General features: G+C 45.5%; 4 protein-coding genes across 4 annotated transcripts; 2 read left to right on the top strand and 2 right to left on the bottom strand.

Moving 5' to 3' along the window:
- Positions 1-37: 37 nt before the first annotated feature.
- V8C40DRAFT_247648 (nucleoside phosphorylase domain-containing protein) lies at positions 38-1,549 on the bottom strand. The gene is made up of 2 exons (XM_083216377.1): positions 1,259-1,549; positions 38-1,203 (listed from the first exon to the last, which is right to left on the bottom strand). The coding sequence occupies exons 1-2, from the start codon at positions 1,380-1,382 to the stop codon at positions 47-49; spliced, it is 1,281 nt and encodes a 426-aa protein (XP_083071948.1). The 5' UTR covers positions 1,383-1,549; the 3' UTR covers positions 38-46.
- A 156-nt stretch (positions 1,550-1,705) lies between these two features.
- Positions 1,706-5,297, top strand: V8C40DRAFT_279996 (ankyrin repeat-containing domain protein). Its single transcript, XM_083221326.1, has 3 exons — positions 1,706-1,938; positions 1,994-2,050; positions 2,128-5,297. The coding sequence occupies exons 1-3, from the start codon at positions 1,809-1,811 to the stop codon at positions 5,010-5,012; spliced, it is 3,072 nt and encodes a 1,023-aa protein (XP_083071947.1). The 5' UTR covers positions 1,706-1,808; the 3' UTR covers positions 5,013-5,297.
- A 129-nt stretch (positions 5,298-5,426) lies between these two features.
- On the top strand, positions 5,427-7,658 carry V8C40DRAFT_33106 (HET domain-containing protein). The gene is made up of 2 exons (XM_083222845.1): positions 5,427-5,912; positions 5,976-7,658. The coding sequence occupies exons 1-2, from the start codon at positions 5,558-5,560 to the stop codon at positions 7,637-7,639; spliced, it is 2,019 nt and encodes a 672-aa protein (XP_083071946.1). The 5' UTR covers positions 5,427-5,557; the 3' UTR covers positions 7,640-7,658.
- Positions 7,659-7,846: 188 nt separating this feature from the next.
- V8C40DRAFT_247638 (major facilitator superfamily domain-containing protein) lies at positions 7,847-10,192 on the bottom strand. The gene is made up of 6 exons (XM_083216376.1): positions 9,920-10,192; positions 9,677-9,846; positions 9,521-9,623; positions 9,408-9,463; positions 9,208-9,352; positions 7,847-9,155 (listed from the first exon to the last, which is right to left on the bottom strand). The coding sequence occupies exons 1-6, from the start codon at positions 10,109-10,111 to the stop codon at positions 8,082-8,084; spliced, it is 1,740 nt and encodes a 579-aa protein (XP_083071945.1). The 5' UTR covers positions 10,112-10,192; the 3' UTR covers positions 7,847-8,081.
- Positions 10,193-11,935: the final 1,743 nt, after the last annotated feature.

Raw genomic sequence — 11,935 nt, 5'->3', positions numbered from 1 at the left:
AATATCAGTAGATAACTCTTCTCATAACTCAACATCAGCTATTATACTATCGGACATGCGAACCGGGAATAACCCTTGAGTAAGAAGGTGATGGCTCGGTCAGCGCGTATCGTCCCAGCATTGCCTTCATCACAGATGCCGCCGTAGCAGCCGCAAACGGCTGCCATACCTTGTTCTTGTGACTATCGGCATAATCGCAAACTCCCTTGATGATACTACAAGGTAATTCATCCCAAATACCAGCACCTTCCATCTCAAAAGCGATGATATCTCGCTGTCTAGCGATCCGGTCACGATGTTCACCGGACTTCATCACCGTATCACCAGAAGCCACGCAGCCAACGAAGATCTCTGGGCATTGTGCGTCGTCCAGTTCCAAATCTTTCTTCATTAATAAGCGCTCCCTTCGTACAAGTTGTCCTTCATCGCACATGAGTGTGGAACAAAGCGCCTGGGCAGCTTCTTCACAAAGGCCATCCGACTCCTGATTGCATTTACACTTCTGCGATGCTCGGTGTTTATGGTGATAGCTGGCCGCAAATAGCTTGTCCTCGTCCACACCGGGATATCGGTAACTGCATCGATGCCTCTCTTTTATTGCTGCGCATTGTAAGTCTCTTAGATATTGTCCGGCCTTCTGCCGCAGTTGCCTTCGTCCACGCTCAGTTTCAAAACTGGCGATTAGAGAGCGAATGTCTTTATTTGGTCGACCGAGGCTGTCGTATACTGTGTCCTTGGTCATGAATTTGTTAGGGTATTGTCTTCCCAGGGTATGCTGAATCACCGTTTTGCTAATGACTACGTCGCCCAAGAGTATTTCATCAGGGCCCGTACCTGGTACGCCGCCACATATTCCCACAAGAAGCGTAAGCTTTACTGCAGAATAGCTTGACCTAAAGTTAGCCGCCGCTCCAGCCGCAGAAGCTGTGCCAATGTTGGGGAGAAGTGCCAGCACGACGTTATGCTTCCAAATTTGTCCGGTTGTGTACCTGTTTGTATCGCCATGCGCGCGTCCATACGAATCTCCGTCTTCGTCCCAGAACTGATCAAAGACTAGTGAAATGGCATCGTACTCGAGAGGTAATGTGCAGATGATTGCAACATGGAAATCCTCACGACAAAGTGACTGGTCGTCGCCAGGCATATCACCTCGATTTTCCATTGGCAACCTCTCAAACTCAGTGAATTCACGGAAGGGATTGACTACATGTACGCTCAATTAGCGTGATAGCACTTTAGTGGGTGATCTTGTACTTACATCCGATAAAATTACCGGAATTTACCTGTATGCCACTCGCATTGTTGTTATATTGAGGCCCGTCGCCTGACGAGATGTTTTGCGGACCTGAGCCATGGATACTGATAGACGTGTTGGACGGCATGGTTGGTACAGTGCTCCGTCGACGCTGAGAACTGAGCGAAAGGTTACCCGCGGGGCTTTCCAAATGGGTACCAGCAATTTTCTGAAATTTCGCTTTCTAACTCCCTCGACTGCCGGAAGCCTGAACGATCTCTTGCATCATTGAGACGGAGGGTTACCGAACTCGCTGGGACATTTACTGGGTTTCTTTCCCCCACCTCTTTTTAACCTGATATTTGATTTGTTGCTGTATGAACCAATAGAAATTGAATGTTCAACATCTGCTGTTTATAGGCTAGACGGCCTCTTCCTCCAAGGCTTTCCCTTGCAGCCCAACGATTCCCCGCTCTTCTTCACACCAAGTGTCTTGTGATACTGCAAGAATAATTCTGTGGAATACGCAACGCGAATATTTACTGAGCTTTATCTAGGCCTGGTAGTCGCACGGATGGCAACGACCTCGAGTTCCCACACCAGTAGCCATGGCGGTGGCTCTCAAAACATTCAGACTGGAGACGGGCCTCAATACAACAACAACGACAAGGGCCACCAGTTTAATCATAACAACTTCTATGGGAGTAAGGCATTGAGTTCTAGCAAGCGTGATCTCTATTTTTTTCTAATCTGCGATAGCCAACATGAAGGACCCAGCAGTCGAAGAGGCGGAAAAGCTCCAAAAAGAGAAAAAAGGTGTGGTGATTGCCCTTTCAATCCGTCTGCTTAGCTGCCAATTTGATAAGAGAGCTATGACAACTAACTAGCTGCAGACTGCCTGCGTTCTCTCAGCTACCAAAACATTGACGCTCGCAAGATAGATATATCTCCAGCCCATCCCAGCACGTGCAATTGGTTTTTCAGCACCGAGCAATTTCAGCAGTGGTGTCAGCGCGTCAAGCTCTCAAGCCACAACGGAGTACTTTGGATCAAAGGGAATCCAGGCACAGGAAAATCAACGCTGATGAAACACACCTGGAAATATTGCGAAAGAAGACTATTTGAGAAGAGTATTGTTGCGGCGCATTTCTTTAATGCTCGTGGCGACAGTTTTGAGCAGACACCAATTGGTATGCTGCGTTCTTTAGTGTACCAATTGATTCGCAAGGAATCATCCACATACGAACGATTCATCCCTCTGTTTCGTGAGAAACAGGAGAAACATAGAGAGTGGGCATGGCGAGAGCCAGAACTCCAGGAGTTCCTGCTCTCAGAGACACAGTATTGCCCAAAACCGCTTGTCCTCTTTGTTGATGCATTGGATGAATGCAGCGAATCACATGTGCGAAAGCTCGTGCGCTTCCTTGAAGATCTCAGCGTCAAGGCAAAGGTGACTCTCAACATCTGCCTATCAAGCCGCCATTATCCAAACATCAGCATGAAAAAACACTTAAAATTAGTTGTAGAAACTAGGAGCGAGCACGACGAAGACATCATCAAATACGCCGGCGCCAACTTGACAAGGATAAATGAGCGTATCAAAAGAGAAGTCTTGGAAAAAGCATCTGGTGTTTTTATGTGGGTTGTGCTTGTCATCGAAATGCTGAACAGAGCATATGATGAAGGCCAACTCGAAGCTATGCACCAGCAGTTACAAGAGGTACCTAGCGATCTTGATGAAGTATTTCTCACACTGCTGAGTAAAGAAAATCCAAGAAAGCAAGAGACTTTATTTATGCTTCAGTTTGTTTTACTCACGAGACGACTACTCAAACCAGAAGAGCTATATTTCGCCGCTCTGACTGAAACGAAAGCTCACAGGGGACCCTGGGACCCATCACAAATAACGCCAGACGATATCCGGCGGCGAATCACCCATTCATCGAGAGGCCTTATTGAAATACGGCAAGGAGGAACCGTACAATTTATCCACGAATCCGTCAAAGATTTTCTTGTTCGAAATAAAAGATTGCGAATACTAGATCCAGACCTTGAATCAGACATCATCAGCAGAAGCCATGAACGTCTAAGATCTTGCTGCATCTCGTATATGACGACGCAAATTTCTCAGCCATCAACAGATAGAGCGCAAATCATGGCTCTCAGGAACCAATATCCATTTTTGGAGTATGCATCCACGTATATTCTTTCACACGTAGAGATGTCAGACAGCGTCAAACGAGCTCGACTTTTGCAACTTTTAAATGATAACCCTCTCATGTTGGAGCGAATGAGACTATTTCATTACGCTTTTGTTGACACGGATTCTTCCATTGCTTGTCTTAAAGGCGTCCAACCGCTTCACATATTCGCATATCATGGGTTAAGTAGACTCATAAAGATTTCGCTCGAAGAAAACATCGATGTTGACGCTCACGGAGGACTCTTCGGCACGGCACTTCAGACAGCTGCAGTAGCAGATAAAAGGGAGGTTGTGAGAACACTGCTCCAAGAAGGGGCAGATATCAATGCTCAAGGAGGATTTTTTCACACTGCACTCCAGGCAGCTGCATACGAAGGTAACTCTGAGGTGGTATCGATATTGCTTAAAGCAGGAGCAAGTGTTAATTTGACGCAAGGGGGGATTGCCGGCACTGCACTCATTGCAGCAGCTGGTCAAGGCAATTCAGATACTGTAACAATGCTGCTTGAAGCGGGAGCAAATATCAACGCTCAAGGGGGTGTCTTCGGCACCGCACTTCAGATGGCAGCTTATCATGGCGATCAAGTTGTTGTAGCACTGTTACTCAAAGAGGGGGCTGATATCAATGCCCAAGGAGGGCTTTTTAATACTGCACTTCAGGCAGCTGCATCGGAAGGCTACAAAGAGGTTGTAACAATGCTGCTCAAAGAGGGAGCAAATATTAACACTCAAGGAGGCTTCTTTGGTACTGCACTCCAAGCAGCAGCCGCTGAAGGCCATAAAGAGATTGTGGAAGTGTTGCTTGAAGGGGGTGCCAACGTTAAGATCCAAGCAGGCGCCTGCGGTTCTGCATTCCGTGCAGCTGTATCAGAAGGCCACAAAATCATTGCAACAATGCTAATCAAAGAAGGAGAAAGGGCTTATAAACAAGAAGACATTTCCGGCACCGCGCTCGATACAGTTGTTGTAGAAAGCGAGAAAGCGATTACAGATATACGAGGGGCAGATGGCACCTCACCCCAAGCAGCCATGTACACTGATGATGGCGAAGTACTACTTGAAGAAGTAGGAAAATGGGATATTAAAAGCGACTATTTCAGTACTGCACTTCAAAAGGCTATAATTACTAACGATGATGAAGAGATTATAGCGGTATTGCTTAAAGAAGGAGTAAGTACTAATACTCGAAACATTGCCTATAAAGCGCTCTTGCAAGGTTTATCTGACGAGCGCGATGATTTAACTGGGTTGTTACTTAAAGGGGAGATGCGTGCCAATTGTCAATGGATATTTGACACGGCGCTTTGTATAGCTGCGAATAAAGGTATGAAGGATTTTGTGGCCAAATTATGTGAGAAAGGAGCAAGATTCAATACTCGCGACATACTGTTCTCATACACTTTGCTGAGAGGTGGTCAGGAAGATATGTTCAAAATACTTCTTGAGAATGGGGCTGATATTAACACTCAAAACTATCGTATTGAGACGGAGGTTGAACCCCAGCACCGTGGGTTGTACATCTGGCTCTGTCTAGCGGGATTTGTGTTGGGAATTCTTTCAATGTTCATGACTTAATTGATCCCTGAATCATACGTTTTAGTAGAATATACCATCACATAGCTTGAAACGTTGAACCTTAACACAAAAGATAGAGAAGGTTAGAGCGATAAGGTGGCTATGGCCTGTACTCCCTCAAGTAATAAAGCCTTAAGGTAGTCTAACCATCGACACATCCTGGCTCCTAGGCAACTTCAAGGGGCAAAAGAGATAAGTGTACCAATACTAGTTGCATATTGGCTACATTGCGGAGGCCAGACAGTTGCCAGTAAAAGAACGTAATCCTGTTGTAGAATATTGAACGTTTATGCTTAAAGTTCATGAAGCTGACTTGGAAAGCGGCTGTTTTTAGACCAATAGCATGCAAGCGGTAAGCGAGAAAATGCCTCACAGGGGGCGTGTGAAAGGAACAATATTCTTCCTCACGTTTCCCTCTTTTCAGCACAGTTTGAGTATTCGCTGGGAAGACTTTGGCCCGCTTATAACAATTCTTCATTTCTCAGATTCACAAGAGAACAGAAGAGAACAGAAACCTCTCTAGCAAAGCTAGCAAATGACCAGCTATGGCCTTTGATGCACAAAAGCAGTTCCTCTGCCCTCCTTGCCAGAGCTTCATTACCTGGACCAAGACCCCAAACTTGACATCTGAAGCCGGATTTGAGACGCCTTACAAGCCAAGTTTTGAAGCTCTTGAAGCTTCGGCGGCCCAATGCCCACTCTGCGAACATGTGTTTCGGAATGTCCTAAATGGAAAGCCTCGTTATGATGGGCGAGAACCTACTCCAGTGTCATACAGAATATTTGCCGAAGTCAACACGGAGTCCGAACGACGCATAATAAACGTCACTTGGATAGAAGATCTTCCGTTCCCAAGTGCAGGCCCTCGAGACCCAGTATACTATCTCGCACATACTGAAAGTCAGTTCGGATACAAAGATTGGTGGTTAAACAAACCAATACGATACTAAAAAAAATATCCAGACATTGAAAATAGACTACTATGGCGAGAAAAGGTGCCATCGTTCGATTCTCGTCTGAAAGCTGTCTCAGAATGGATGTCAGAATGCGACTGTCATCATACCCGATGCATCGAAAAGCCAACAGTAAGGCCTCGAAGGCTTTTAGATTTGTCTGACGTTGAAAATTCGAAAGTAGTCCGATTAATTGAAACCTCTGCTTCCGTTGGCATCGACGTTCGCTATTCTACCCTTAGTCACTGCTGGGGACCCCCAACCTCCGAGCCGCCACTGAAGACTACGTCAACCAATTTAAACAATCACTATATGGGTATACCGGTAGAGAATTTGAATCTCAACTTTAGAGACGCCGTCTTCATTTCCGTTAAGCTTGGCCTTCGATACTTATGGATTGATTCCCTATGCATCATCCAAGATGATCATAAAGACTGGGAAATGGAAGCAGCAAAAATGGCAGACATATACCGCCAAAGCTATATCAATTTTGCTGCCTCTGCGGCACATGATGCCCATGGAGGTATAATTGATTTATCTTCTCTTCATATCTCCAGGCATACGACTACCACTGTGATCCGTCACAACCTATCGAGCCCGGCCGCAGTGAACTCATCAGATGGGCTTTACGAGGAATTCATGATCAGGCCTACGACACTAAAAGAAGAGTCTCGTAAACTTTTATCTCGATCATCCTCTCCGTACTTTGCACGGGGTTGGGTACTACAAGAAGTAGCGCTTGCTCCGCGGACGGTATATTTTACAACCGATCAAATGATGTGGCAATGCCGGCACCTTTTTGAATCCGAAGATAGAACATGGTTCTCAAGCGGTGGGATCCCGGCGTTGACTTACGCTTATTCAACATCGGAAATTTTTGACTTTACAAAAAAACAGAAAGCTTTCTCAATATGGCAAGTGTGGCTGAAGTCATATGTGACTCGAGAGCTTTCATATCCCTCTGATGTCGCAGCGGCAGCCGCAGGCTTAATCAACTATTATCAATCTGCAACTGGGTATACACCTATGCTTGGGCTGTGGAAAGAAACGCTATATGCTGATCTGCAATGGTCGATTTCGGGCGGACATTTCCAGGACGTGCCCCCAAGAAATAACTTTCCATCTTGGTCTTGGCTATCTCTTTTACCATGCGGTAATCCAGGAGTATCGTGGGATGATATTACATACCTTGGAAGCACAGCCCAGTCCCTTCGAATTGAAGAATGGGAGGAGAAGTGGAGCGGCCTACCTTTTACATCGACACTCCAGTTCTCAAAATTGGTGATTTCAACAATCACTCAGGATGGAATACTCTCCGTTCCGTCTGTTGAAAGCGAGACTGTTTCAAGTGTGAAGGTTGAAGTCCAGGGAAGCTGCATCTGGTACGATTATCCCAAGATCGAATACCAGCTGCCTGTGGGATCGAAACATGCAGTTAAACTAGCTCATCTCGAGCAGACCATATTTCGATATGACACTACCGGTATCGCACGTTCATTTCGGGACAGCTATCTTGTTTTAAGAATGACAACAGATAATCCTCCCCGATATCAACGACTTGGGACTGGTAAGATTTATACACCCATCGATGAAAAAGTAGACACCTGGAGTCCAACAGGCCTATTGGAGAGACGCTTTAAGGAATCAGATAGACAGAGTATTGAACTAGTGTGATATTGAGAAATGATAGTAGGCAATCAAATCTTGATTACATCTGAACGTGAAGAAAATTGTCGATCCGTGTGCACTACGTCTTTTTGCCTTTGACCTGATCAGCACATGTAATGATGATCCACACTATAAGTCTCATGACATTGTCAAGGATATAAAACCACTGATACTGATCATAAAACCTCAGTTAATTGATTACAGGAGACAGACTTTTGAGAGCAAAAGCAATATTATCATGTATTTGTGACTATGGTAAGACCAAGCCAACGCCAATGGCCGAGCTCACATCCAGTATAAAGAGAGTGGATATAAATGCCAATTCTAAAAATGGCAAATAGAGCTAAATAAATTCACAATCATTAATCTAATCTTTCAAGGAAATCAATCCTTCTTATTCCGACCGACCCATTGCGGCATTCCATACTGTCCTGGGCTAATCAGGGTTTTAAGCTCCTCCGGCTGACATCTCCATGAAGAGTTTCTCGGTCTTCATTCCAAGGGATGATAGTAAGAGAACTCCACCAGCAACAATTACGAGGATGTATACTCGACTCATTGCCTTGACAATTGCCTCCAGAGCAAGGGCCCTGACAGCGTCGGTAGCTTGGGCAAGAAGCTGACTTTGAGTGCCCGCAATGGCACCATGCAGCTGGGCATCTGAATATCCATATCCTGCCAGAGCGCTCTGGAGATATTGGAACGCAAGGTTCTGGAATACAGTTCCAGAGATAGCCAGAGCGTGGACAGCGGCTCCGATTTGGGCCATGTTGATGAAACCAATAGCGTCAGGAATCATCTGTGGTCCGAAGCGCGGGTCCATTGCCACCTTTACAGGGGTAACAGAGTATGCAGCCTGATTCGCCACACCTGTTCCAATGGCCAAGATGACGCTGTATCCGTATACATTGGATGTCGCGGTAGTAGAATCGACTGTAAACATCAAAGCTCCGCCGATAGTAATCATTATTCCTCCAAAGATATACCACGGTTGGTAGTATCCGAATTTTGGCATAAGTGTGCCGTTGAACATGATGCAGAAGATTGTAACACAGATAAAAGGAAGCAATCGTACAGCCGCTGAAATAGCACCATCGTCTCTCGTGAATTGGAAGAAAAGTGGGATGTAATACACTGGCGCGAAGATTGTTGTCGTTGTACAGGCTGTAGCGAAATGCTGCAATACCAATGATCGCGATTCCAAGAAACCTGCCGGGAAGATTCGCTGTGCTTTAGTAGTGAATATCTTGAAGCGCTGCTGCAGTCCAAAGAGTATGATGAGAACTCCGCAAGTAACAAAACAAGCAATTGTTCGGCCATCATCCCAAGCCCACTCAGCACCACCAAAGGTGAGGGCTAGAACCCAAACAGCATAAATTGCAGCATTGAGAACAGTTCCAAGCCAGTCCACTGCAGCCAGCCTTTGGAAAAGCTTGAGTGTCGGCTGGGGGTCAAGCGACGGGATGGCGAAGATGTAAACGGGACAGGTCACAGCGAAAATAACCAAATTAATGTAGAATGCCTTCTAGGGTGTTAGCAATAGTTTTAACAGACAAGGTAGTTTGAAATCTTACCCATCGCCAGGTGGCAGAGCTCTCCGCGAAGGCTCCTCCAATGATTGGGCCAAGAATGGTTCCAACACCCCAAGACACTCCTGTTCCTGCAATGTAGAGAGGACGTTCGCGTGGGGAAGACAGTAAAGACAAGATATTTAATCCTCTATAAAAGGTGTTAGCTTAAGAATGTGAAAATATTGGGATCTGTCATCACTTACCCTAGATATATACCAGCTCCTCCGGCACCAGCAATAACTCTTCCGATGATGAGTGCCTATACTGTTGTTAGCAGATTGAATAGAAAGGCTGCCGAGGTTATTCGAAAACTAACGTTCATATTGGGCGCAGCGCCACAAATTGCACTACCCACTTCAAACATCACAGCTGTTGCAAAAAATAGCCATTTCACATCGAAGATGCCATATGCTTTTCCCCTGAAAGATGTTAGTTTGTCGACAGCAACCAGGTGAAGTGAGGCTTGTCTCACATTGACAAGATAACAGCAACACTGCCCAATGGAAATCCGACTCCAATCCAGGCCAGTTTTTCCGGCTCGCCAAATTGTTCAAGAACAGTTCCTTGAACATCGGCGGCAACAGTTGTATCAAGTCCATATAGAGCGCCGGTCACGTATACGGTTATCAGAGTTAATACCCACTATATGAGGAAGGACAAGCCCAAGATGTTAGTGCTTCTGTCAACTTCAGTTTCAGAATTGCATTATTGGTACCTTCCAGGTCGAGACGCCTTTAGCTTTTCGGACGTCTGTGACAACCTCTTCTGTCGATTCCAATGGGTTCTTCTCCAGATTCCGAAGCGAGCTGTCATTATCGGATGGTGACTGCTCTTTGGAGTTGTGGCCGGAGATGGTACTCTGGGTCTCCGGCGACGACGAGTCGCTGGGGTTCTTAGCGTAGTCCATAACTTTTGGTATGTGCCTATTCAGCAACGAGACACAAGACCAGATGGTGATGGAGTGTAAGTTCTTCACGCTATACAAATTACAGGGCACCGTGGCTATATAGGCTTTGCCCTTTCACTCGAAAAACATAAAGAAATTTCATATTCTAGCGCTGACATGATTCACCCATCTTGCAGCTGAATCCTTCCAAAATTGGTCCCGGCGACTCGGTGATCACTCCGCGATACTTCCAAAAGAATAAGAGGTTTGCCGAAATGTCCGCGCGCTAGCGTTGATTTGGCAGAGATGGCCCGATAGACAGATAAAGATCCTTTAAATACATGTATTTATACAATTTATACAAGGGGCCGATTTCGTTGGAGTTGAAACTCTGTGGTACCGCGCATCTGACATCGCCGCGCGGGCCGCGGCGGGCCGCGATCATGCAGGCGGTGTGAGACAGATCAGCAGGGTCGTTCTTCGCCCTACTTCTTGATAGGCGATTCCGGCGCATTCCTTTTGTATGAATACAAACTACTGTAGGTCTGTGTATTATCCCGTTGCCGACTCGCCGATCTCACTCTTGCTTTAGTGGATTATTCAACGTTGCCCAATAGATGTCAAGTGCTATGACATTCTCGGCCCCGAATCCGACGCAAGTGACGATAGAAGTATATGATAACTCCGCAACGTTATAGCAATTACCTCAAAAATTTGCATTGGAATTTAGGAAAGAAAGAAACATAAGAGGGTATATAAACAGTTACAGGCTGAGAGACCACATGTCGAAGCAAGGCAATATGAGGTCAAGATAGATAGATTCATCAAGTCAAACTCGTCTCCGTCCACGAGGAAATTGCTTGCATGATTGCAACGTTCTCGTAACAACTGTGGAGAATTTTTGCATATTGAACTAACTTGTCAATGTCGCTCATCTACCCACTATCACAACGGCAGATGCAAATCTCGCCATAGACCTCTGTAAAGATGCAACTGCCGTCTTTTCAGGGCCCATTCGGCTCCATTTGTCTAAGAGGCTTGTTCATGCCATGGCAGAAAAGAATGGACCCTAAAAATGTGATTGTTGTTCGCATTGTTAGTGCTTCGACGGGATATTTAGCTAGCCTACGGCGAGCGGCGTGTAACACCCCGGCAGGAGTTCCTCTATCATTCCGAACTGCATGCCTAGTAGTCATCACCGTCCTCCGTAGTTGTAAGCTATCACAGTAGCATTGAGGTCCCATAAGTTTAGCGTGGCTGACGCTTCCAACTGATGATGAAGTATGAGAGCAACTGTGGTCATTTCAATATTTGTGGATAGTCTGACAGCTACAGTACTCTCTTAAGGTATGGTGTTTCACGAGAATCCACAGCACGTTGCAGTCGATGTCAGTGCTCAGTCCGAGTCAGCCATGGCGATTTTAAGAGAGACAATTCTGTAAAAATTCAGTGTTTTGGGATTATTCGGCATGGTCCAACTGGTGGCTTTGATAAGTAGACAGTTTTGAGTAAGACGAATAGTGTAGACGACTGCGAATACCCATTGAGATAGATTTTTGCGAGAATTTATGAGCATTCCAATTTACTCTAATTCATTTAATTGTCTATTCAGAGAATCGATGGTCAAAAGTTTCACCTTCTTTCTAAACTTTTAGTATCAGCCATTCTGGTGGCAGATTTGAAGATTGAGGAGTCTATCAATTCCTTCATTTCTATATAATTATATCCATAATCAATGACTAATAATGTGAACGAAACACTGGGGGTTAAATGAAAGAGTTACTCATGGGAAATATGAAGAATCATTTGTGAAAATCTTGACCACCTTATGAGGTGGTCGAACAT

The sequence above is a fragment of the Trichoderma camerunense genome (genome assembly GCF_050948025.1).
Source record: "Trichoderma camerunense strain CBS 138272 chromosome Unknown V8C40scaffold_11, whole genome shotgun sequence".
Taxonomy (NCBI): Eukaryota; Fungi; Ascomycota; class Sordariomycetes; order Hypocreales; family Hypocreaceae; genus Trichoderma; species Trichoderma camerunense.
This window is presented reverse-complemented; position numbering and strand designations above follow the sequence as displayed.

What these genes read in the sequence shown, in the direction of transcription:
- V8C40DRAFT_33106 (XM_083222845.1), top strand. Translation starts at nt 5,558, where the DNA reads ATGGCCTTTGATGCACAAAAGCAGTTCCTCTGCCCTCCTTGCCAGAGC. An exon ending in CTATCTCGCACATACTGAAA is followed by an intron (nt 5,913 to 5,975) that starts GTCAGTTCGGAT and finishes AAAAATATCCAG; the next exon opens with ACATTGAAAATAGACTACTA.
- V8C40DRAFT_247638 (XM_083216376.1), bottom strand. Translation starts at nt 10,111, where the DNA reads ATGGACTACGCTAAGAACCCCAGCGACTCGTCGTCGCCGGAGACCCAG. An exon ending in GTTGCTGTTATCTTGTCAAT is followed by an intron (nt 9,624 to 9,676) that starts GTGAGACAAGCC and finishes AACATCTTTCAG; the next exon opens with GGGAAAAGCATATGGCATCT. An exon ending in GCTCTGCCACCTGGCGATGG is followed by an intron (nt 9,156 to 9,207) that starts GTAAGATTTCAA and finishes ACACCCTAGAAG; the next exon opens with GCATTCTACATTAATTTGGT.
- V8C40DRAFT_247648 (XM_083216377.1), bottom strand. Translation starts at nt 1,382, where the DNA reads ATGCCGTCCAACACGTCTATCAGTATCCATGGCTCAGGTCCGCAAAAC. An exon ending in TTCCGGTAATTTTATCGGAT is followed by an intron (nt 1,204 to 1,258) that starts GTAAGTACAAGA and finishes GCGTACATGTAG; the next exon opens with TCAATCCCTTCCGTGAATTC.
- V8C40DRAFT_279996 (XM_083221326.1), top strand. Translation starts at nt 1,809, where the DNA reads ATGGCAACGACCTCGAGTTCCCACACCAGTAGCCATGGCGGTGGCTCT. An exon ending in TCATAACAACTTCTATGGGA is followed by an intron (nt 1,939 to 1,993) that starts GTAAGGCATTGA and finishes AATCTGCGATAG; the next exon opens with CCAACATGAAGGACCCAGCA. An exon ending in GCTCCAAAAAGAGAAAAAAG is followed by an intron (nt 2,051 to 2,127) that starts GTGTGGTGATTG and finishes AACTAGCTGCAG; the next exon opens with ACTGCCTGCGTTCTCTCAGC.